Source organism: Muscardinus avellanarius (assembly GCF_963383645.1).
Source record: "Muscardinus avellanarius genome assembly, chromosome: 5".
NCBI lineage: Eukaryota > Metazoa > Chordata > Mammalia > Rodentia > Gliridae > Muscardinus > Muscardinus avellanarius.
Window position 1 is genome coordinate 40,035,121 of NC_137790.1, and position 23,594 is coordinate 40,058,714.

A 23,594-nucleotide genomic window follows, 5' to 3' on the forward strand; every position below is an offset into this window, starting at 1 on the left:
TTACTTATAGCATAAAAATAAATATCTATATATAAAAGAAATGGAGAATTTGGTTACCTTCTAAAAATGATGTACTTAGTTTTAGCAAATTTAATCTATAGAATTGCTAAGTGCGATTAAATATGCCTGGTTCTTCACTAAGATCACACCTACATTTTGACAGGTCTCATGTAATCTGCATATTTTCTGTTCTCCATGGCAAGAGATCATACATCTAGCTCACCGAAGATGGAATTATGTAACGTTAATACTAGAAATGTGGATTCAGAAGAAATTCCTTGATTTTTCCCACTGAAATTAAAATATCATCTATCATGAACTACTTTTAAAACCCTGGCTGAAGATAATACTAAAGTTCCATGCTAAATAATCACCAGTTCTGAGGGTTAACACTGAGAACCTGCTGCTTGGCTTATGAAGGCAAAAGAAATCAAGGCCTAATAAAAAAGCAAGGCCTAAGAAATCAAGGCGTAGAAATCAAGGCCTAAATAAGATAACAATCCTAACATGTGACATAATTTTCGAGTGCTCTATCCAAAAGGTAGAAAGTTGGACTCTGTTGGTGTGGAGAAGTTCTATATAAGTCCTGCCTTGTTCCCAGTGTGACCTATTAGCCTTACAGTGGATTAGAGAGAATCCGACCCGCTCTGGGTGCCTGGCTGATACAGAGGTCTGCTTCAGGATCCAGGGAAACCATTTCTCTTTACAAAAGTGGAAGTATCCTCTTTTCAGGTTTCTCTAAATGGCATCAAAAATCACAAAAAGGAGGAGAGCAAATGAGTCAGAATAGTTCAGATTGTACTGCTCAGGGTGTGCTCAAACCGCTGTGGAGACAAGGCAACTTCCCTAGGAACTTCACTTAAGAGGATTTTCTTTCTAAATCTCCAGGCTAACAGTGGTTAGAAAGTGGATGCAGAGGCAGGTGGCCTAGTAATAAAAATCTAGAAAGGCGGATATGGAGATATCTCCTGAGATCGGATCTCTTATGAAGAGATTTGAATGTAAAAAAAAAAAGAAAAAGAAAGGAAGAAAGAAAAAAAAGAAAAGAGATAACTCATTGCTTTGTTTCCCAGATAAACTACCTAAGACTTTTAAATTGATTTATTTTATAGGCTCCAGCAGTCTAACTAAGACTTACACCTGTAATTCTTTCACACCTTAACTCTTGATAAAACAAAAATGTAAAATTCTGAATATAGGGAGATTACAACTCTACAATCCAAGTTTCATAAAACATAACATAAAAACTCATAAGCATTTCTTTTTTTTGAGACTATACCAAAACATGTTCAGGATAATTTTGATGTTTTTGCTTTAAAATGCTTAAGAAATGTTTTCTTAAGCATATTTCAAAATGTTTCATTATAAAAAAAATATGAGCCAGATATAGTGGTACACAACTGCAACTCTAGTAGTTGTTTGTGAGGCTGAGATAAGAGAATCAGAGGTTCAAGACCAGCCTCAGAAACTTAACCAGACAGAAGGTTAAAAGAAAGATTTTATGTTCCAATTTCTGTCTGTTTGGAAATAAAAGAGGAAATCAAATAGAGGAAAATAGATTATGATTAGTTCATCTCAATTTTTTCTCTTCATATTGTGGCTATTAGGAAACCTTATTTACTCTCATATAAACCTATAAAAAGTAACAACTTTTATTTTTTTAATTTTATTTGAGTGATGCTCATTAAAATTTTGCTATATATACTTGCCTTCAAATTTTATGACTCAAATTAATATTACATAAAATAATACTTTTATAAAGGAAACAACTACAAAAAGCAGATTTGTGGGTTTTTAAAATTCAGCATTTGTTAAGATTGAACAATTAGAATCAATATTTTAAAATAATTTTATATAGTGTATAATTGTAAATATCACTTGTTAAGATATCTAAATTGTTTTTGACACTGCCTAGAGTTAGAAGTAAATAAAGATTGAGCATAGATTTAAAGGATATAAATAAAATATAAAAATGATGCAACATTATTATATCAATTGAGACATGGAAAATTTAAAGAACCTCATAATTTATAATATTAATAAAAACTATAAACATTTTTGCATTTTACATAATTTGACTTAAGAATTAATTTCATTTTAAATTGTATTAACTTTTCTAAGAAAAATCTCAATAAATGACTTCAGCATAAATGGGATGAGATATTACAGAAAGCATGTTTATGAATAATGTTGTATAAAACCCTGTCTTACATGATTAATTTATACATAGAAAGCAGAATTGAGATGTTCAGGCTTCTGTCCTTTTTAAAAACTTTTGAGATTTTCTTATTCTCTCAAATTACTTGAGATCCATAAAATTACTTTTGGTATAAATTGAAATCATCTATTTTTCTAATATGTGATCATAATTGTATATGTTTTCAGGAACAAAATATTTATTTATCTGGTTTTATCTTTTATATTTTTTATTTTGATTTTAGAATCAATCAATAGCATCAAATTATATTTCTCTGAAAATAACTAGAATTCAATGAACCATGCATATGTCTACCTATCTATACATCAATTTCAATGTTACTGTGAAAGTAAAATCATTGCACAAAGCAGAAAAATGAAAACACTAAACTACCATTAGTTGGCTGTTGCCACTAATATATTTTTAAATGTTTGTCAAATATTCATGGAAATAAATAAGATAACTCATCTCATAACTTATTTGATATTGAATTATGGGATGAATGAGAGAAAACTGAATACATTTTATCTCTCAACTATAGATAAGACATCGATATAGTTATAACATGTTAAAAATGCCCTCTTATTATCAGCTACTTCAGATTTGAGAAATTACAGATTAAATGCATATATTATTATATTTTTTTCACACAGCAAATAATTCCTAAGTACACAATTTAAAAATGGATAGGATTCATGCAAAGTGAGTTTAAACATCAATAGGTGAATTTACATCTGGAGGAAAATATTCTCATCTATGCTAAAAGGATTCTTTAGCTAAATAAAGAATATTTTATTTTAATGTAAATTTCATTGGAAGTTTACATTTAAATATTGAAAATATCAGGAAAATTGTGCTTTTCTTTACCAAAAATTACAACTTTTTCTTATCCTCTAGCAATCTTGTGTTTGCCTTATATTTTTCATATTGAAATCAGAGTGCAAATATACTGTATTTTTTAAAACATAAACAGTTAACTCTGTGCTTTCCCCAACTGTGTTTCTGATTCAAAAAGGAAGATAATTGTTTAGTGAAACTTAAGTCTAAGTGAAAGGGTTTACAAGTTTTGTAAGGTGTCGGGAATCCAGCCCGACAGCTGGCGGGGCTTGGCGAGATGGTGAGTAGCCTATCCGGGATAAAGATCACCAGCACATAGTTTACAGCCAATCCCAGGCCAGTACATGAGCCATTTATGTGTGCAGAAAGCTCCTTTAAAGGTAGAAAGGGAAAAACCGCTCAGTCTCCCCACCCATAATGAATGGGGAAACCACGCCTTCGTAGCTTCCTCCAGGCGCCATCTTTAGCCCATTTTCTGCTGAATCACTTTAAAGTTTTGCCTTAGGCTGTAGGCTGCTCAGGCCGAGGAAGGCTGCATCTCCTTAGGCGCTGTATGGACACACCCCATCAGTAAGGTATCCTGCATTTTTCAAATGAAATATGAAAAAATAGTTTGCACCTGATTGTGATGCCAGTAATTTTGATAATAAAGAAATAAAAATGGCCGGGCATGGTAATACATGCTTGTAATCCCAGTACTTGGAACGCTGAGGCAGGATGATTGCAGCTTCCTGGACAGCCTCAGCTATTTAGTGAGGCCGTCTGCAACTTAGTGAGACCCTGTTTCATAATAAAGAATAAAAACTAGGGCTGGGGGTGTGGCTTGGAGGTACACTGCTCCTGGGTTCAGTCCTCAGCACTGCAAAAACAAAACAAAACAAAATGAAAAACAAGAAATAAAAATGTTGTGTGTCACTTTTCTATTTTCTGTCTGGATTTAACCCTTAACATTTCTTTTTGAAGTAGTTGTCTATTGTTTAAATCAAATTGAAATAGATTAAATGCCTAATAAATATTTGCTTTTGAACAATTGGCAAAGATAGGGAGAAGGTGCTTTCAGTGTCTTGAGTAAATAAAATGTATTATATTTTGAAGTGTCACAGAAGTTTTATACTCTCATTTTCAGATGTAAAATATTTGAAAGAAGAAGATGCCAACCGCAAGACATTCACTGTGAGCAGCACACTGGATTTCCGAGTGGACCGGAGCGATGATGGCGTGGCGGTCATCTGCAGAGTAGACCACGAATCTCTCAATGCCACTCCTCAGGTAGCCATGCAGGTGCTAGAAATCCACTGTAAGTATGCCGTACTGTTCCCTTTATCTTCGCAGCAGATCTCATCTGCATTTAAAATCATTTCAGAATTATCTGAAATTATCGTGAATGTGTAGCAAAATCTATCCTCCTTAGTATTAATTGCGTTCAAAGGGAAATACTCCTGGACTGAGTGTCATTCTTGACAATGAAGGAAAATAAAAGAGATCTCATAAGGTTAATATTCCTAATTATGTCTACAATGGTGGCTCGCTGTAGGTGCATACATGGGGGTGAGCAAAGAGAGTGTGATTATATTAAAACCACCTTGTGAAATGCAAACTGGATTTCTCAGCTGAGTTTTTTTTAAATTTAGAGCACTTTTCTGCTTCTCCACGAGATATTCTAAGTCTGCTGAATGTGGGGGCACATCTGTTATGTTCATCATTATTATCATGATTTATATTAGCAATATTAGTTGTGTGGTGCTAATAAATGAGGGACAGAGCTAACTGCTTTGCAGGCAGGGTCTCACACAACCTCATGAGCTGTCCCAGGAACACTAGTCACAAGTTACACATGGAGACACAGTCACACGACTTGCAAATGGTAGGTTTAAAATCATGGTGACTTTAAGATATAACAAAGCCCTAGTATTGTAGTAAGTGATTTATAAATATTTAATAAAATGAAATGGAAGAAATTGAAATAGATAAAGTAGAAAACAATAAAAGACAAGGGTTTACATTTTTCAAATTGAATTTTTTTATTTTCATTATTTTTATTCCAGAAAAGGAAGAACTTGGATTGCTCTTGCTATTCCATGATGAAATTCTAGGAACTTAGAATTTATCACATGGTTACATTGAATCTTAAAATGCTGAAATCTAAATACTGCTTTTTATATGCCTCATTGCATTATTTTACACAGTTTGAGACATTAGAGTTACAGAAAGGATTAAAAAGTACAAGAACAAAATAATTAGAATTTGCTTTTTTTGTGTGTATATGTGGTACTGGGGGTGGAACTCAAGGACTTGGCTTTTCCACCTCTGGGCTATACTCTCAGACCTATTTTATGCTTTATTTGGAAACAGGGTCTCACAAAGTTTCTGAGAGCCTCATTAAGTAGCTGAGGCTGGCTTCGAACCTGTGTGATCCTCCTGTCTCAGCCTCCCAAGGATGGGGATTACAAGCGCGCACCACCATGCCTGGCTTGGAATTTACTTTTAATTGTGAGCATCACCACTGCATATCACCACACACAAGGTCCATTTCTATTACACCATCCATTCTAGATATGAATAACAGAAAGATAAAATAAATAAATAGAACATATAGAATATTATAATGATAGGCACTATGAAATAGGCATTATGCAATAAAAAATAAACCAGAGTAGATGGTAAAGAGATGGAAATGCTGAGTGTGTGTGTTGTGTGTGTGTGTGATGTATGTGTGTGTGTATGTATGTATGTAATGCAGAGTTCAAAGGAAAGGGTTAATACTAAGGCACTGAGTTAGGAGCATGTCTATTATTTGTAATTTCGCGAAATAGCAAGGATGCCAATGAGAACACAATTGAACGGAATATGGCAAAATAGAGACTATAAGGAGAAAAGACAGGAGAAGCATCAGGAAGGCTAGAAGTTTACTTTTTTATCTTTTTACTAAGAAAGAGTCAATTTGATTATATATTCATCACTATTATTAGTTTCTTAAATGTTAAATTTTTTATCATATATATTAGTTTCTATTTTCTCTTTTTTGCTGCATTATAGTCTCACATCATAATGTAAATCATTTTGGTAGTGATATACATGCATTAAACTTTCTCCTCTTCTACTTGAAGCAGATTCAGATAGCAGTATAATTTAATGAAGATTATTCCAAATTTCAACATTTACTTATATAGTGACCTTGGAAAAATTACTGAAATTGCTTGAGCTTTGACTATAAACTAGAGAATTAATTCCTGTGTGAATTTGATTATAAAGTACAGAGTTCATGACATTTATTATGTTACAAATGCTGTAAACTGCCTTCCCTTTCTATTTTTTTATTTCATCAATGGATCTTTCAAAATATAGAAAATTGCTGGTTGTGGTGGCGCAGGCTTGTAATCCCCCCGCTTGAGAGGCAGAGACAGGAGGATAGCAAAGGTTCAAAGCCTCGATGGTTTAAGAGACCCTATTTCGAAATTTAAAAATATATAAAAAGTAGGTAGGTCTGGGAGTGTAGCCTGGAGGTAGAAGGGTCCCATCCCCAGTACCACCAAAAACAAACAAATATATATATATATATATATATGTGTGTGTGTGTGTGTGTGTGTGTGTGTGTGTGTGTGTTCTAATATTTTAAGAAGACACAGATCATCAGCATAATTTGAACTTTTATGTGTATATACAAAGTAAAGTAACTCTGCCTAAAATATTTGTCATGTATTTAACAATAAATTACAACTTATCAAATTATAAATAATAGAAATAAAATCATAAAATCTTGAAGACCACTGTCATCCAAAGAGCCCACCAACGCCGGACATGGTAGCGGAGGCTTGTAATCCCCATGCTTGGGAGGCGGAGACAGGAGGATCGCACAGGTTTGAAGGCAGCTGTGCTGGCTTAAGAGACCCTGTTTCCAAATAAAAGAATATAAAATAGGTCTGGGAGTGTAGCCCTAAGGTAGAAGGGCTTCCGGGAACCCCAGCACCACAAAAAAAAAAAAAAGAAAAAAAAGGAGCCCACTAATATTAGATTTATTTAGTTTTTAATAGTAAAGGAGAAGACATATCAGTTGACTTGTTGGGTACACATCAGAAAGAGGAAAGACCTGCTACAGTCTTTTGGGTTTTGCTGAGCATTCTAAAGAGGGTTGAGGATTGAATGCTCTAAGATAAGGGCCATTTCAGTGATGGTTATATTAGTAATTTTACATAGAAAATAAAAATATTAAAACAGAAGTAAATTTTCCATTACAAAGACACAGGAGTTAAGAAAACTATTTTTGAGAAATACCCTTGTCCTTGTTATTTTATGACCATGGACTGGGCTTGATATTGTCGTCTTTCATTGCATGATCACAGAGTACCTTTATGATTATTGTTTATATTCTAGAGAATTTTTGACAATCCTTGAAACAATTTCAGCCTAGGTGCCAAGTATCTACTGACAAGGTCTTTTTCACTTTCTTGGGAATTCAAAGATGGTACTATACACACTTCTTGGGCATGTTTTACCTGTTCACCATATCTCCATATTTATTATGAAGTAAAATTTCATAGAATAAAATCACTGAATTGCCTAATTTTTTAAAGAAAGTTTTCCATTAAATATGTTGCACTTTTAGTGGCTGTCCAATTAAAAAAGCATTACATTCTATAATGGCTTAATATGTAAATGGCTAGAAGGCAGAAACATCTTATATACTTCATCAATTAATGGAATGATGTTATCATAAATATTTGATTAGAATTTCATATTTAAGTCACATGTTTTCCTAGAAAAAACAGTAACTGTTTACATGTGTAGACCATTAATAATTTAAGAAATAAATATTGTGACTAAAATAGCTCCTATAATAGGAGACTCTCTGCATGTGAGCCCAAAAGAATTCCATCTGAACAGTAATGAAGAGAAGAATTTCGTGAAAGGAGAGAGGAAGGCAGTGAATCATGTACACTTAAAAAAATAGAAAATTTTGTAATCATTTTAACTCAAATAATATCTTTGTAAGAAGGTAATCAATTTACAGTCCTGACCTACGCATTATAGCTATATTTTCTTTCTAGATAATAAGAATAATAAAGTTAATACACTTTCCCTCAACTAATTTTCTCTGTATTTAGAAAACACTTGACTTAATTCTTTAGCTTAATTTAGACAGATATAGAAATATTGATATATATGTGTATGTATCCTGAATAGACACAGCAAAATATAGATGTATATGTGTAAACATATATTAGTACATTATTTTAATGTCTGCAGATACATATATATATATATATATATATATATACACACACTCACATATACACGCATATATACACATATCAACAAAGTTAAAAACTCCATATGCACCTGTATCAAATCACTTTTATGTTAATAGGAACTTTATTCTACTATAAAAATGAAATGATTGATAAATTAGATGATAAATTGACAAATTGATCAATTAAATTAAATTAATAAGTTAGATGATCCAGAAAAGTAGCAAAAATATATAGCCATAAATTTATTTCCATAAGGAACAAAGTAATTCTCTCAAAGAAAAATAATGCAGGAATTGCTATAGAAATATTTTGCTACATCTAAAATGTAAGAAATTCAGGAAGAATGTATTTAATATTTATACATTTAATATATATACATATAATAATATATATGTAAATATGCATGTATATAACATATATATGTATACACAGAAGTAAATGTGTGTACAAATATCAATATATTATACATATAAAGATATGTATGCATATATTCTGAGTTCTGTGAATATTCAAGATACAGAACAAAATATTTTCACACATGGAGAGATTATTCATTCAATGTACATTTTGGCTATTTGCCCTTTTATCTAATAAAAAAATAATAAGATCCCCACCTACCCTATCTATCTTGTCTTGTCCTGGTCAGATTATTTAAATTACCCTGTGTTAATTTTATCAACTTTGCTACCACTAATTTTCTCTGTATTTTAGAAAACACTTGACTTAATTCTTTAACCTAATACAGATGTTTTAGACATGAAGATATATGGTCTAGGTAGCATTTTAAAATAACCTATCATGCTCATCTGGCCTCTCATTTGCAAAGTGCTGATTATTTAATTATCTTGTCTACTACAAATTACCTATTGTCTAGAGGCAGAGAATATAAAAAGAACCCCAAAAATGTGTAATGAAAACTATGTTTATTTTTTTCTGAAATTAAGATAAAAATTAAGTCAAAATTTATTTTGACTAAAGAAATGCCATGTTATTGTGTGGAGATGCCTAGGAAGTATTTTAATTGAATCCAATATATTTCAAAATTTTCAGGAAAGAATACATATGCTAGAATCACGAAGAGCCCTAAGACCCTTAGCAAAAGATACATCTCATTATATTAGTAAACATAACCTATTATGAAACCACTATTAGAGAACACAAAAGATTTTTAAACTTTTTTCAGGGGAGATAAATTTGTTATTATGTTACCCACTGTATTGCTTGTACATTTCTTCATTTGGTAAATATCATTTTTATAAAGAATAGAAATATTTTATGTAGTCCCTATAATATCTATCTATTTATCTATCATCTATCCATCTACCTATCTACTTTACTAGTAGTACTATGGGCCATTGAACTACATTGAACTACTACACCATTGAACTATAGCCCTAGTTTCAGTTCTTGTCCTTTCTCTTGAAACAGGTTCTCACTCAACTGCCTAGGCTGGCCTAGAACATCTAATCCTCTGCCTTAGCCTCCTGAGTCATTCTAATGATATGTGTGTGCCACTCTCCTAGATCATATCAAATTATTAATTATAATTAAATAAAAATATTTTAAATCAACAAAATGTAAGGACTTCACATTTTATTATAATGTAATATGTTATTAAAAGCAAGTATAATTTTGTGCTTTTAAGTCCGCATAAAGTAGAATATATATCATAAATCATAATATATATAATATACATATTTTGAGTATGCAAATGAATTTCATAAAGCAGTATTACATCAAATTATGGGGTGTAGGCCGGGCGTGGTGGCTCACACTTGTAATCCCTGCGCTTGGGAGGCAGAGACAGTAGGCTTGTGCAGGTTCAAAGCCAGCTGTGCACGCTGGCTTGGGAAACCCTGTTTCCAAATAAAAATGTAAAAATAGTTCTGGGAATGTAGCCCGGAGGTAGAAGGGCTTCTAGGAACCCCAGTACCACCAAAAAGAAAAGAAAAGAAAAGAAAATTATGGGATGTATGCATGTTATAGATGCCAGTGTGTGTGTGTGTGTGTGTATGTATATATATATTTTTCAATTATCTTCAAGTGAGCTTATAGAAAATTGAAAACTAAATAAGAATACCAGTCAGAAATGATTTTGACTAGGAAAGCCTAATATTATTAACAGAAATGTCAGATGAGGTAGCACACGCCTGTAATTCCGGCACCTGGGGAGATCACAGGTTAAATAAATAAATAATGAAATAATGTTTTCATCTTTCACGGAGTAAAAGAACGTGAAAGAAATTAAATTAGAGGGAGGGAGGGGGAGAGGGAGAGAGAGAGAGAGAGAGAGAGAGAGAGAGAGAGAGAGAGAGAGAGAGAGAGAGAGGATTAGACATAGAATTCAGCAACATTGACCAACAGGATTTAGAATATGCAGATCATATCCACCAAAAAGAATCTTAGATTGAATTATAATTCATCAAGATAAAATGTTGATTTTGAAGAACTACAGAGGTCACAGATCATAGTACAAAAATCCCAAATCCCTAGTATAGACTAAAAAAGAACAGAAAAACAAATGAAATGTAGTGAAGTAAATGTATATTGCAGTATGATTAAGATTAGGAGGCAAATAAATCAGTTTATGATTGTGGAATGTGGGCATTTTACTACACTGAATATTATTTTCATAATCTGTACAAAGAAGAGAAAACATAATTGCCCTTGTAAGGTTTATGAAAAATCTGAATGAGCCAGTTGATAAGGAGCCTTTATACCCATGAGTTTTATTAACCAATGGTTAGATTGATGTTTGGTACTGTTAAACATTACCAGTAGTAAATTTGATTTTATAGCACAGTTGTGTTCCTAACCTCTAGTTAGGAAAAAATGCAAAGTACCATTTTCTATTCATTAAAAATTGTTTAATTGAGGTCCCAAAGTTATCCTAACCAATGCAGATTTATCAATGAACAAAACAGATGAGATGATCTCTTCTTTGATTAGAACACATTTCTAAGAATAAGCTAAATACCTAGTAGCATGGTTTATTAAAGGTAACAATCTTGAAATGCTATACAACATCAGTGAATATGAATATAAAATATATTAATGTCACAACATATAATGCTATAGTATTAAAGTTTTAAAACCCTATTAAAATGATGACTAGAAACGGGCTCTAGCACTGTGCCTTGTATGTCTTGGGACCTATATAAATGTGTCTGCTTAGTGAATGAGTCACTTGGGAGTATTGTTGAAGGATAGGTGACTTGGAAATATTCACATTTCTGCAGACAAATAAAATTATCAACATGTTTTTAACAAAAGACCATGCAACACCATGAGCACTACTACAGTTGACCACTTTATTACATTTTAAATGAATTCTCTGTATAATATGGAAGAATACAGTAAACTAAAATTAGATATAAATTTTTGGCTGTTTCTCTTATTTGGTGTTTTTCATCATCCATAAAAGGTTAAATGTTACTTTTATGTAATTTTAAATTCCTTTTATCCTTTGTTAATTACAGGAGTACTAAGGTGTTTTTTTTTTAATTGGAAAGACATTTGATTTCAAGGTGCTTTTATTCACCTACAAAACCTTTAGTGATGGATAGATGCTGTTGAACTACTGACACTAAATACTTTAAGAAGTGTGCTTTTAAGATTGTCCATTAGAAAGTTTAATAGTGGCTTCATCACCGATCTTTTATCTTCTAAAATCTTTGTTAAGAATATAGAAAATCTATCCCGTTGAATCAATCTTTTAACTTTGATGCTAACACTGTACCATTCAAATGGTTCTTACTTCCCCAGTTAATAAAACTTTTAAAATCCTGTTTAAACAGAACAATCTTCGGTTCCTTAATTTATTTCTCCATTGCAATTGTGTTTCTTCCTGAGCCACAGAAGTTTTCAGATGAAGGTAAAGGAAGTGATACATATAGAAAAATTGGCATTTCTCACATTTAAACATTTTAAAAGCAGATTATTTTTAAAATTTTTTATTGGTGCATTTTATTAATATATCTTAAAAGAATACAAGATGGTAGAGGCATACATGCAAACATCACTCAGTTAGTCCTTTCCCAGTTCCCACCTCATTCCCTCCTCCCTTTCTTCCTTTTGCATGTTTGGCTTAGTGATTGACTTTGATATGTTTTTGAATGTATATCATGTACATTAGGGAATTTAAAACAAATTTTAAGAAATAGTTTGTGCACACACACACACACACACAAGCCTTTAGGTAGAAAATTTTACATTAAAATATCTGTATATTTTATGTTTTTGTTAATACCGAAACAGCATTTGTGAAGGAATAAAAGGTATTTTTTAATAAATATTTGTGGGACACTTTCTCATTTCCTTGCATTTTCTGAGAAACTGATAGTAACTCGTTCATTTCCTCATCTAGGCTTTACAAATTCTTGGACATATCATGCATCTATTAAGATTGGAAGACACATGACTGATTAGATTAAGATCTTTTATCTTGACTGCTCAAGATGAGGATAAAGGCTTACTGTTAAAAATGCAGTGTACTAAATGCAGTATTTCAGAATAACAATACCAATTCAATTATATATATTCTGCAAATAGAGTGAATATTTTGCACATGAACAATTTTCATGTTGCTTTAGTATGTATCTAATAATTCGCCTATGGGCTAACATGTAGGATGAATAAAAATTTAAAAAAATAGCCCAATAACAGAATAATTTCAAAACTCATTTTTAAAAACAACACTAATTTTTATCACTCAGTATGACAACAAATTATTAATAGAACATTATACACAACCTCAAAATATTGAAGCAATTATATCATTTAGGTTTGTGAAGAAGTAGGGAAGGATTAATTGTAACTCACATTATTTATTGGCTGTAAAATAGATATATTATTTCCATGGTAAACCTTGAATTACTGTTTAAGTAATCTTTGATTTTAAAAATATTTCAATCTTTGAAATGTGTTTGGAAGAAAAACTATAACCAAGAAGAAAATCTATAAGTAATTTAGGAAATGAAGACAAGAAAAAACAATTTAAAAATTTTAATAGATAAATTGGCAAAGGCATACAATGAATGATTTGGATTAGTTAATAATTTATTTGCCATTATTTCTATCTGGGTTAGTAAATATTAATAGTATAGTAAGAGCATATATTTAAGTTTATTTTATAAAATTATTACCAGATAAGATGGGCATGGTGGCATACACTTGTTATCCCTGTGATTGGGAGCCTGAGACAGGAGGATCAATTGTACAGGTTCAAAGCCAGCCTCAAGTACTTAGTGAGGCTCTCAGCAACTTAGTGAGACCATTGTTTCCAAATAAAGTATAAAATAGGTCTGAGAGTATAGCCCAGAGGAAGAAAGTCCCTGGGTTCCACCCCCAGTACCACACACAAAAAAATCATTACCAGATAATATGCTATATATTTTGATACATTGAAAGCACCCATTTATTTTTCTAGATAAAAAAGTAAAAAATAGGAAGAAATATGTTTAGGTGGGGTTTTTACTTATTAAAATATTTTTTAGATACATTGGGAAGGTGCCAAAGACCAGCTCTAGCCAATTCAATGGTTCTTGAAGGTGGGGGGAGTCGGCGACTTGAGGGAATGAGAAACAGTATTTCAGAGGCGTGACTATCATTCAGAGTGGATGCTTTATTTTTAAATGGTTTTACATGGAAATATTTGGTATTAACAACTTTTGGCAAAACATATACTCAAAACACCTGGATATAAACAACTTTTAGCAAAACATGTTTTTAGTATACCTAGGTACATTTTACACTTTATCTGGAAAAATTCAACCTGCCATGAAGAGCTCACATCCCAATATCATGGTTGAAAAAAACCCCAAAATTATTCAAATTAATGCCATCCACATTACCTAGCCACAAAAATATATTTTATTTTAGTTATTAACCTAACTAACAATGAAGCTCTGCAAAGCACATTGAAAACTAAGACTAAACCCAAAGTACAGAAAACAAGGAGGTTTCCCATTAGAAGGAACACAAAGATTTTAAGAGATCTTTAAGGGCACAAAACATTGTACTTTTATATTTCATATTTTAAAATACAAAGTGCACAATTTATATTTTTAAATTATCATGACCTTTGGTCAGAAACATCAAAAAGAGGAGTCCTGCCTGGCCAATTTCTCCATCACTCAATAAACTTAAACATCCTATCCTCTAACTTAACTACTAAATATTAAACTTACATTCTCTACTTTCAAAAATTAACTGCTAATATTATCTGCTATTTTAACCACTAAATATTTTATTAACTTATTCTAACCTACCCACCAAATCCACCACATTAACCCTACTCTATTTTTCTAACATACAATACCTACACCAATTTTTCTATACTCTCTTTTAAGTTGTTTACCAAAAGAACTCTTTTGTGGTTTAGTGAGTAGGTACCAAGGAGGTCCCTGCCTGCCCAACCCTCTGTAGGAACAGCAGAGTCCTGACATCAAGCTATTTTCCAGTAATATTAACTCTGTGTTTTCCATTCATCATACACTCCTGTACAGGAAACTGGAGGATGGTTGGAGGTGGAAAAGTATTCTGATTAGTGCTAGTCCCCTGAGGGGAATACCACAGTCGGTCCTCTAACTTATAAAGCAACATATGGAGGGCCTTGCACAGTAGGTATAATTTGCTTAAAGTTAAGTTCTCCTTTTATGGCTAAAACTTTGACTTAAGTGTTGTAAACAAAGAAGCAAAGAACTCCTTTCTCTGTAGCATCTTGAAAGTTCTTCCATAGTCATATTCTTCTTAGTGCTATTCCCAGCACAAATCTTGGGGCGTGTTCCAGTCATACTCACACCAATTTTCAGATTATTACAAAACAGCAATCCTCATTCAAAGCAATTTTTAAATTTCATTAATATTATCACTGTTATTACGAAAATCAAGAGGGATAATGGCTTCAGTTTTGCCAGAGTCTCCCAGCCCTGCAGAAATTCTCTTCCCAGCTGCAACCCTGTCATACAGCAGGAGTGGTGTCACCTCTGCCATCCTCTCCATTTTTAAGTTTTTGAGATAAATCTATCAGTAGATATATAGAGTATGTAGATTACTAAATAGTTAATCTTTTTTACTAATCCAGATAGAAAATAGTAAAAAAAAAAAAAAAGACTCTTTTGGACACAAACATAGGTAGCTAGCTAGATAGGTATAAAATATTTGGTTCTAGTAAAATATTTTACATTAACACTGATCAACTCCCTAATGGAGGTTAAAAAAAATACTGATCAAAATAAAATACAAATAGGATGAGAGAGTCAAAATCCAAATTATTTCCTGGCAGGGCATGGTGGTACACACCTATAATTCCAGTACTGAAAAGGCTGAGACAGGAAGATTGCAGGGTTGAGGTCAGCCTCAGCAACTCAGTGAGACTGTTTCAAAATGAAAAATTAAATTAAATTAAATTAAATTAAATTAAGAATGCTGGGGTGTGTCTCAGAGTAGAATACTTCTGAGTTCAATTCTCAGTACTACACACAAAAAATGGGGCATTAAGTTTAGGGCAATAATCACATTTCTGAGATCCTGGATGTGGTAAGCAGTATGTATATTGCTGACAGCATGTTTAAGGAACAATGCTGAAATATTGTGGATGTAAAAACCTAGATTTGGGCATAATAACTAAATAAATCTCTTCATAATTGAGTGCTTCCTTTGTCAAAACCAAGTGGTGAGAGAAAAATAGTTTATATATGTGGTGCTTGCATAAAAATATTTCTAAATTATGAAAAACTATGATATTATGATATCTGAGGTAGAAAATTTATAATAGGAAGACAATTAGCAATATACATTTAATTAAAGTAAAGCGTCCTAAGATTAAAAGTTAATCTACGGTTTGCGACATGAATCTTTAAGGGTAATTAATTATCTCTGCATCAAAACAACAAAATTTCAGTTAAGTTAAAATATTTCAGAATAGTTTACCAAATTGATAAAGTATATCAGGAATTTTATTTAATATTTACCTATTAAGTATAAATTTAGGATTAATCCTTATGCAAAACTCTTGGTATATAACTGCGACTTAAAATATATAAAAGTGAATAAAATATGTAACAAATGTATCTGACAAAGTAGAGAATAATTGATAATTAACCTTAGCAAATGCCACTTGAATCAATATTTAAAAGATTTGTAACAGTTAAGTAATCACAAAGTCTTCCTCCAAGTGGAACATTTTTTATAAAGGAAAAATGAAACATACTCATTAAATGATCAGGAAGAAAGAATAATTGCCTTGAATTAAGAGAATGAAATTGATAGGTAAAAGACAAGAAAGCAAAGAAGAGTACAGATTATATAGGATTTAAATGACTTAATGATGTTACTTTTTATCTTAATAACAGAGATTAACATGCAAGGTTTTAATCAAAAAGATAATATGAGACTGGTCATGTAGCCCAGTATTACAGCACTTTTCTAGTATGTGCAAGGCCCTGGGTTAAAACCCCAGTACACACACACACACACACACACACACACACACACACACACACACACACGATGAAAGTTGATGTAATAAAGTTCATGTTTTGAGAAAGCAATTTTTTTTTTAGTTCTGGCAGTAAGATTTCTAGGTATGTAATGTTGACACAAAGCATATGTTTTTTTGGTAAACTAGATAAAAGAAGTATTTGGGGGGCTATAAAAAGAAAATGAGAGGATTTGAAAATTAATAAGGAGATAGATGAACCATATTTTATTGATCAATTATAGAAAACAGTGTGTGGATTTATTGAATTATTATAGGAAAAGATAAGGAGATGGGTGGAATAGCTGTGATTAAGTAGAGAGCACAGTCAATTCTGTTTATTCTAGATGACATGGAGAGAAGAGGAGAGGGTGGATTCATGTTGACTATTGGCTAGACAATGCCAAGACTAGAAAAATCTCATGAAGAAATGAGTGTGTGGACTGAGGAAGTTGTTCAGTTGTAGATCGCTTGCCTAGAAGGTGTGAGACCCTGAGTTAAAAGCCCAGCACAGTGAAGAAAAAAGGGAAGGAAGGAAGGGAGGAAGGGAGGGAGGGAGGGAGGGAAGAAGGAAGGAGCTTTTATTGTGTCTCTTTTTCCAAATCTTATTTTCCATTTCTTCTAGGATGTGTGTACCTTTGTGTTGAAATAATGTTACCTGATATAGAAGTTACAAATACAGATGTCCTAGAATATTATTGATTTTTCTTCCATTAGGGATGATTTTATTGTTACATAGAAATAATTAATTTTCTAAGAATTATGTCGTAGCATATACAACAAAATGTTAACTTTTATTGATACTATAAATAGCTTTCCAAAAGACTTGCCAATGGTGCTTTCAAGCTAGCAGCATGTGCTTAGCGCTGCATTACTGCATTTTCAAAAGAATTCTGCTTAATGCTTCTGAGACAGCAGTTGATCTTGTGTTCATTGTAGGTTGCTTATTGTGAGTCCCTGGTATTCTTGCAACAATAAGTACCTTGTTATTCAAATGCACATAAATGCATTCAGTCTGTAATAATAGTATTCGTAGCCATCTATAAATAGTTGAAGAAACAATCCTATGAAATGCTTGATATTCATCTGAACCACTTTTTTTTTTTTGCAATTTCGCTTTTAAATTTAGATTTCAGTGTGCTCCTGAGACAGTAAGATATTTTTGTTAGATTTGCATGGACATGGTAGTAGCCTCTTAAAAGTTTAAATACTTTCATCAAATCTTAGCAATTTCATATAAAAATGTGCAATTATAAGAAAAATAAAAAAATGTTTAACACAGAGACAATGTAATTACTAAATACATAGTTTTATGTGTGTTTAGTGACCTTTCTTAATATTCTTTTTTTTTCTAGATACACCATCGGTTAAAATTATACCATCTACTCCTTTTCCACAAGAAGGACAGCCTTTAATTTTGACTTGTGAATCCAAAGGAAAACCACTGTAAGTGATTAAATGAACAACAAACTTTTTTTGTATCCTTTTATTGCATGCTTTAGTTATAGAAATCCAGTTTTTGTGTTTTTTTGGTGTAAAAAGTGATCTCTTAAAAAGAAAACTTATTGAACCATGTATTTATTCATTAAGTGTCTGTGGAAGACTGGTTTTTACTTTGTCATGTAGTGAGGTTTCTGGGAAATTTTTCATCTGTGAATATTTTTAAAGGGGGGGGGGGTCCAGATAGTTTCATGTGAAAGGAATACAGGTCTAATGGTCACTATATATATCATCAAAAGGATGAAAGTAATGCACTGCTGAACTAAGTGCACCCTGAAAAACTGAAAATATTGAAGCATCCCCAAGTATACCCAAATTTTACATGGGAAGATATTTTCATTGCAATATTTTTAAATCATTTTCTTACTAAGAAAAATATGTTTCTAATGTAGAACAGAATGGGATTTAATTTATGAGTGATATGCTTGGAAATAATGTGAATAAAAAGGGTCACAAGCTCCATATCTTAAATTATTCAGTAATTTTATTATCAGGAAACATACAGGTTAATGATACCTTGGCTCTGAAATTTTACATTTTAGCACTCTTGCTTACAAATATCCAACTCATAAGATACCTTTTTTATGTAAAATTGATATATGGATTTTATAAGTATGAAATGCCTAATATTATTTGAAAGCAATATGATTTGTCTAATATGACCACAATATAGGCCTAACTTTTTATTTGACTTTTAAAAAGGCTTCCAATTGATTTGCATTATGTTTAAATTTAATAAGAGGGATTTAAATGTACTCTGTTTATAACTATATGCATAGTTTCTGTGCAAATCAGGTTATATTACTAAAAATGAAGCCCAAAATATTCAAATTATTTAAGTGTAGGTATCATATTACTTCATGAGGGTTTTGCCTAAACAAATCTCAAGATAAAATCCTGACACTTCAGCTTCTTCAATTGCATGCCATTATATTTTTAGCACACTAAGTGAATAAATACATTCTTTATCATAATTTTGATATTTTACAACTGTTCCTTGTTTTAGTGATTATTTTCAGAGATTCAAAAACTCTGATTTAAGGAGTAATTTGTGATTAATCTAGTATTTTTTATTTTTTCAAATATTGTCATTTTGCACCTCGTAAAGAATGCACTCGTTCAGAGTAGCTTTACAGTAGATAGCCTGCTCAGTTCTCTTTCATATATATTTTTTTACCTTCCAAGAGGCTTAAGTTGCTTATAAGAAACATTTTTCTACCACAATACACAATTTATATGTGGCAAGTGCCATTCAGCATTATAGCTTCAACAAGAGCTTTTGGCTATAAATTCAGTACTTTAGGGAGAAAAGCGTAATGGACTTGTAGGCTTTGGGTATGTTTAAATCTTAAATTCCTATGATTCTGTGTCTCTAAAAGAATTTCTTTCTGAACTGATGTTTCCGTCTCAACTTTTATTTTTTATTTTACAACTATGTCTTTTTCTCCTTTTTTTTCCTTTTGTTTCTGCTCTTTCTTACATCAGGGGTCTATATTTGGGAATATGAAGCAACATAGCAAATCCTTTTAGTTTTTACTCTTTTCTCCTTCAGATTTAGCTAAAAGCACATCCATGTGAATTGGGGATATGTATAAAATGAATGCAAGTAAATAAAAACGAAGATGCTTAGAGATAAGTGAACATACCTGCTCAAATATCATCCAGTGGTCTGTTAATGATCAGTTCTCCAGTTTCATACCTACTCCCCAAATAGACATATCATTTTATGTATGAGAACATTTAGATTATTTGTTTTATGGAATTATATTCTTAAGTTTTCTATATAAATCACTTCAGATATGAATAGATGCATGTACCTTCTTGTGGGTCTCTAAGTTTTAGTTAACTAGCAGTAAGCTTCAAAATAGGAAAGTGATCTCAATTGTAGATGAATGCAAAATATAAGGCACTCTTACTTTCTTTAAGAAATAGAAGATGTTACGTGTTACAGAGGATTCTGATTAATATCACTTTATAATAAGAAAAAGGAAATTAAAAAGCTTCCTATTTCACAGAAGAGGAAAGTAAAGCTCAAAAATTTTTACCTAATTTTCTTTTTCTTCTCTTTTTCATCCAGATCATACTGGTGAGCCAGGATTCACTTTCTGTTCAGTCTTGTTTAAAGTTTACACTCTTTCGATTATTTGCTGCTACTGCTATTGTTGAGTCTAAATTGCCACTTATGTTATCAAAACTTGCTTTTGGAGAAATCTAGGAATAACCTCATAGTAATTTTTTCAGCCATGAAGTTAGAGCCCTGGATGTTGTAGAACGAAGAACTAACTGATCTCATAGTGAATTTCACTCTTTCCTTCCTTATTATGATATCTTCTCAACAGACCATTTCTATCATGACTGTATATGCATTTAAAAATCTAACAAATAAAATGTCTGAGTAATTAATTTATAGGCTCCATTAGGGCTAAAAATTGTCATTATATTCTGCCTATAACCTAATAGGTCCCAATGTTAAAATTTGTACGTTCTGGTCCACAAATAAATGTGCATTGATTTATCCTCTTACTTGATATCCACATTCTAAGGTTTCTATTTTTAATTTCTTCCTCTCAAACATGCCAAGCCATTGACAATAATGTTATTGTCAGCTTTTTTTGATTCCTTCCTTATTTTAGACTATGGCTTTTCTTACTGTTCTCCATTTTCAAAGTAACCTTTGTAGAAAAAGATGAAAGAATTGGCCTCTTTAAAGAGAGTTACCTTGCAGCCTCTCTGGAGTTTATATTCTCCCCCCAACACTGCCACATAAGACAGATAGGACCGAAAACAATGTAAGAACCAAAAGAAAACACTGGGTTTTTCCAGAAGAAAATAGTCTCCCTAGGGCAAAGAGAGCAGAAGGTAGATGGAAATGGATTAATCTAGAAGTTGGCAGGTGGAGAGGAAAGGACAAAATTGCCTAGTGAGAAGATGTTAGAAATGAATCAGAAAAAGTGGAAGAGGAATTTTAAAAATTAAGAGAGAAATTATAGAAGACAACAAAATTTAAAAACAGAATAGAAAGGCTGCTCATATTATAAGTTGGGATCAAAAGAACACAAGTGAAAGTGAAGGCCATGAGATCACAGGCATCGATGGGGTAGGCTGGGCCCCCTCTTTCACTCTGGTAATCACTGCTTAAGTTTCGCTCCATTACTTTGCTGCTATTGCACCTGATTCTCCATTTTGTTATTTTGGCACCACTGAAGAGCAAGGCTATATGACTTGGTTCAGTTGTCTCCTCAGACACTTAATTTCTATTATCTTCCCTGTTTACCTGATTTACCTCTAATGAGCAAGGGAGAATCAGAAAAGTGCAATGGATATCTGATCCCTTGATATCTTTTATCTGACTTGTAGTCTATCTTTAACCCATGACCAAATCTATATCACTTTTAAAACGTGTCTAACCAACATATAATTTCTTGAAGAATGGGTTATTAATCAGTATTAGGTACATTGTCAATAGACAGAATAACCTCACTATCTTTTGTGAGAATCATAAAATAAAATGACAGTGTGGCTGAAATTTTTTCACTAAGAGTCCTGTTCATTGACTGTCCTGCTGAATGTTAATGTTGTTTTTCTTGTTCTAAATGTGAAGGCCCCCATGACTGTTTACGAACAATCATGCCTTATTTGCCTTCTTTGGACTGAAGCCTTTTGCCATTTTCCTGTGGAACAGCTGCATAACTTGGGCCAGAACCAAATTGTTCCACTTGACACTACGATAGAGGCATTCTATTCTTCCCTTAAAAGAGAGATTACTGTACATGTCTGTCCATTGTTTTAATTTTAGTTTAAAGTGAGGACCAAGCTAATGCCAGCCACTTTTCTTTCAAGTCCCCAGAGTTTTTGCAACCCTCTTCTTTCTTTGGCTGAATTCCCAGACAGCTTTCAGGCAGCAGCATTCTCCATTTATAAAAGTGAAGAGAATAAAGAAAACCTTAATATTACATTAAAGTCATGACCTTAAATGGTGTGGGGTTGCCCCCCACCTGCTTTGACTAGTAGTCATAATCTATTTTAATCCAGCTTTGAATTTACTTCATGAATTTACTTCCAAAAAGCAATAGGATGTTTTTAGTTGAATAAGTGCATGTTTGGCTTTTATTCTCTAGAAAAGTAATTATATGATTTGATAAATTTGTCTATGTATCCAGTTCAATGTTTATGTTGTACTTATTATTTTACTTTTGTCATAACCACAATTTTTCTTTTGTTATTGGCATAAATCTGGGATGCATAATTGCACAGCAAATAACATCCCTATTCTATACCAAAAGAAAGATTTTAATCTTTAGGAAGATAGATCACATACCATATAGCAACTACTGAGGTGTTATAAATAAGGAACAATTACATATACATTTTGGAAATGATCAAGAATCACAGGGGAAAATATGATATGTACATATTAGTGCATTTTCATGTAAACACAATAATTTTTTCTTAAAAATATGAAATTAAGGCAAAACAGTTTTTTATTGCATTAGTCTTTTTTTACTAACATCAACCATTTTAAGAATCACAGGTTACTTGATAATTATTGCACAATCCAATTAAAAGAAATTGCAAACATATGATGAACGTAAGTTATCATTCAGAGTGAATGATTATTCACTAACAAGGGAGGAAATATGATTTTTTTTTCAGTACTGGGGATGCAACCCAGGGTCATTCTACCTCTGAGCTACACCCCTAGCCCTATTTTTTATTCTTTATGTTGAAACTGGGTCTCACTGAGTTGCAGAGGGCCTCACTGTAGCTGAGGCTGTCTGCGAACCACTATCCTCCAGTCTCAGCCTCCCGAATGCTGGGATTACAAGCATGCACCACCATGCCCGGCTAAATATGATTTTTAAATACAATATAGATATATAACAATAGAAATTCATATTATTTGATCTAACTCATAATGGATGTTATTTATTTATTTATTTATTTATTTATTTATTTATTTATTTGGTGGTACTGGGGTTCCTGGAAACCCTTCTACCTCCGGGCTGCACTCCCAGATATATATATATGAAACAGGGTCTCTTAAGCCAGCGAGTTTAGCTTCGAACCAGCGCAATACTCCTGTCTCTGCCTTCCAAGCACAGGGATTACAAGCGTGTGCCACCACGTCCAGCATAATGGATGTTATTAAAGAATATCTATCTCCGGCTATGTAGAAAGTTTCCTGACTAATCCTCAAGATCTGGGTTGATATTTTGATACTATGCTTAAGCAGTTATGTTCTGAACCAAAAAAAAAAGTTTTGTGGTGTTTTAGAATGAAAAATGGGTTTAGATCATACACCTGTGGATATCTGTGCCTGATGAGACTTGAG

General features: G+C 32.3%; 1 protein-coding gene across 7 annotated transcripts in view; it reads left to right on the top strand.

The window, feature by feature from the left end:
* CADM2 (cell adhesion molecule 2) overlaps positions 1 to 23,594 on the top strand; it is a gene marked incomplete at both ends in the record, with an annotated part of 1,088,291 nt that overhangs the window by 951,043 nt on the left and 113,654 nt on the right. For all 7 annotated transcript variants that reach the window (XM_080696702.1, XM_080696704.1, XM_080696706.1 and 4 more), the window contains 2 exons: positions 4,161 to 4,331; positions 18,118 to 18,208. In XM_080696702.1, the coding sequence (XP_080552828.1) occupies positions 4,161 to 4,331; positions 18,118 to 18,208 (262 nt within the window). The remainder of the gene's footprint in view (positions 1 to 4,160; positions 4,332 to 18,117; positions 18,209 to 23,594) is intronic.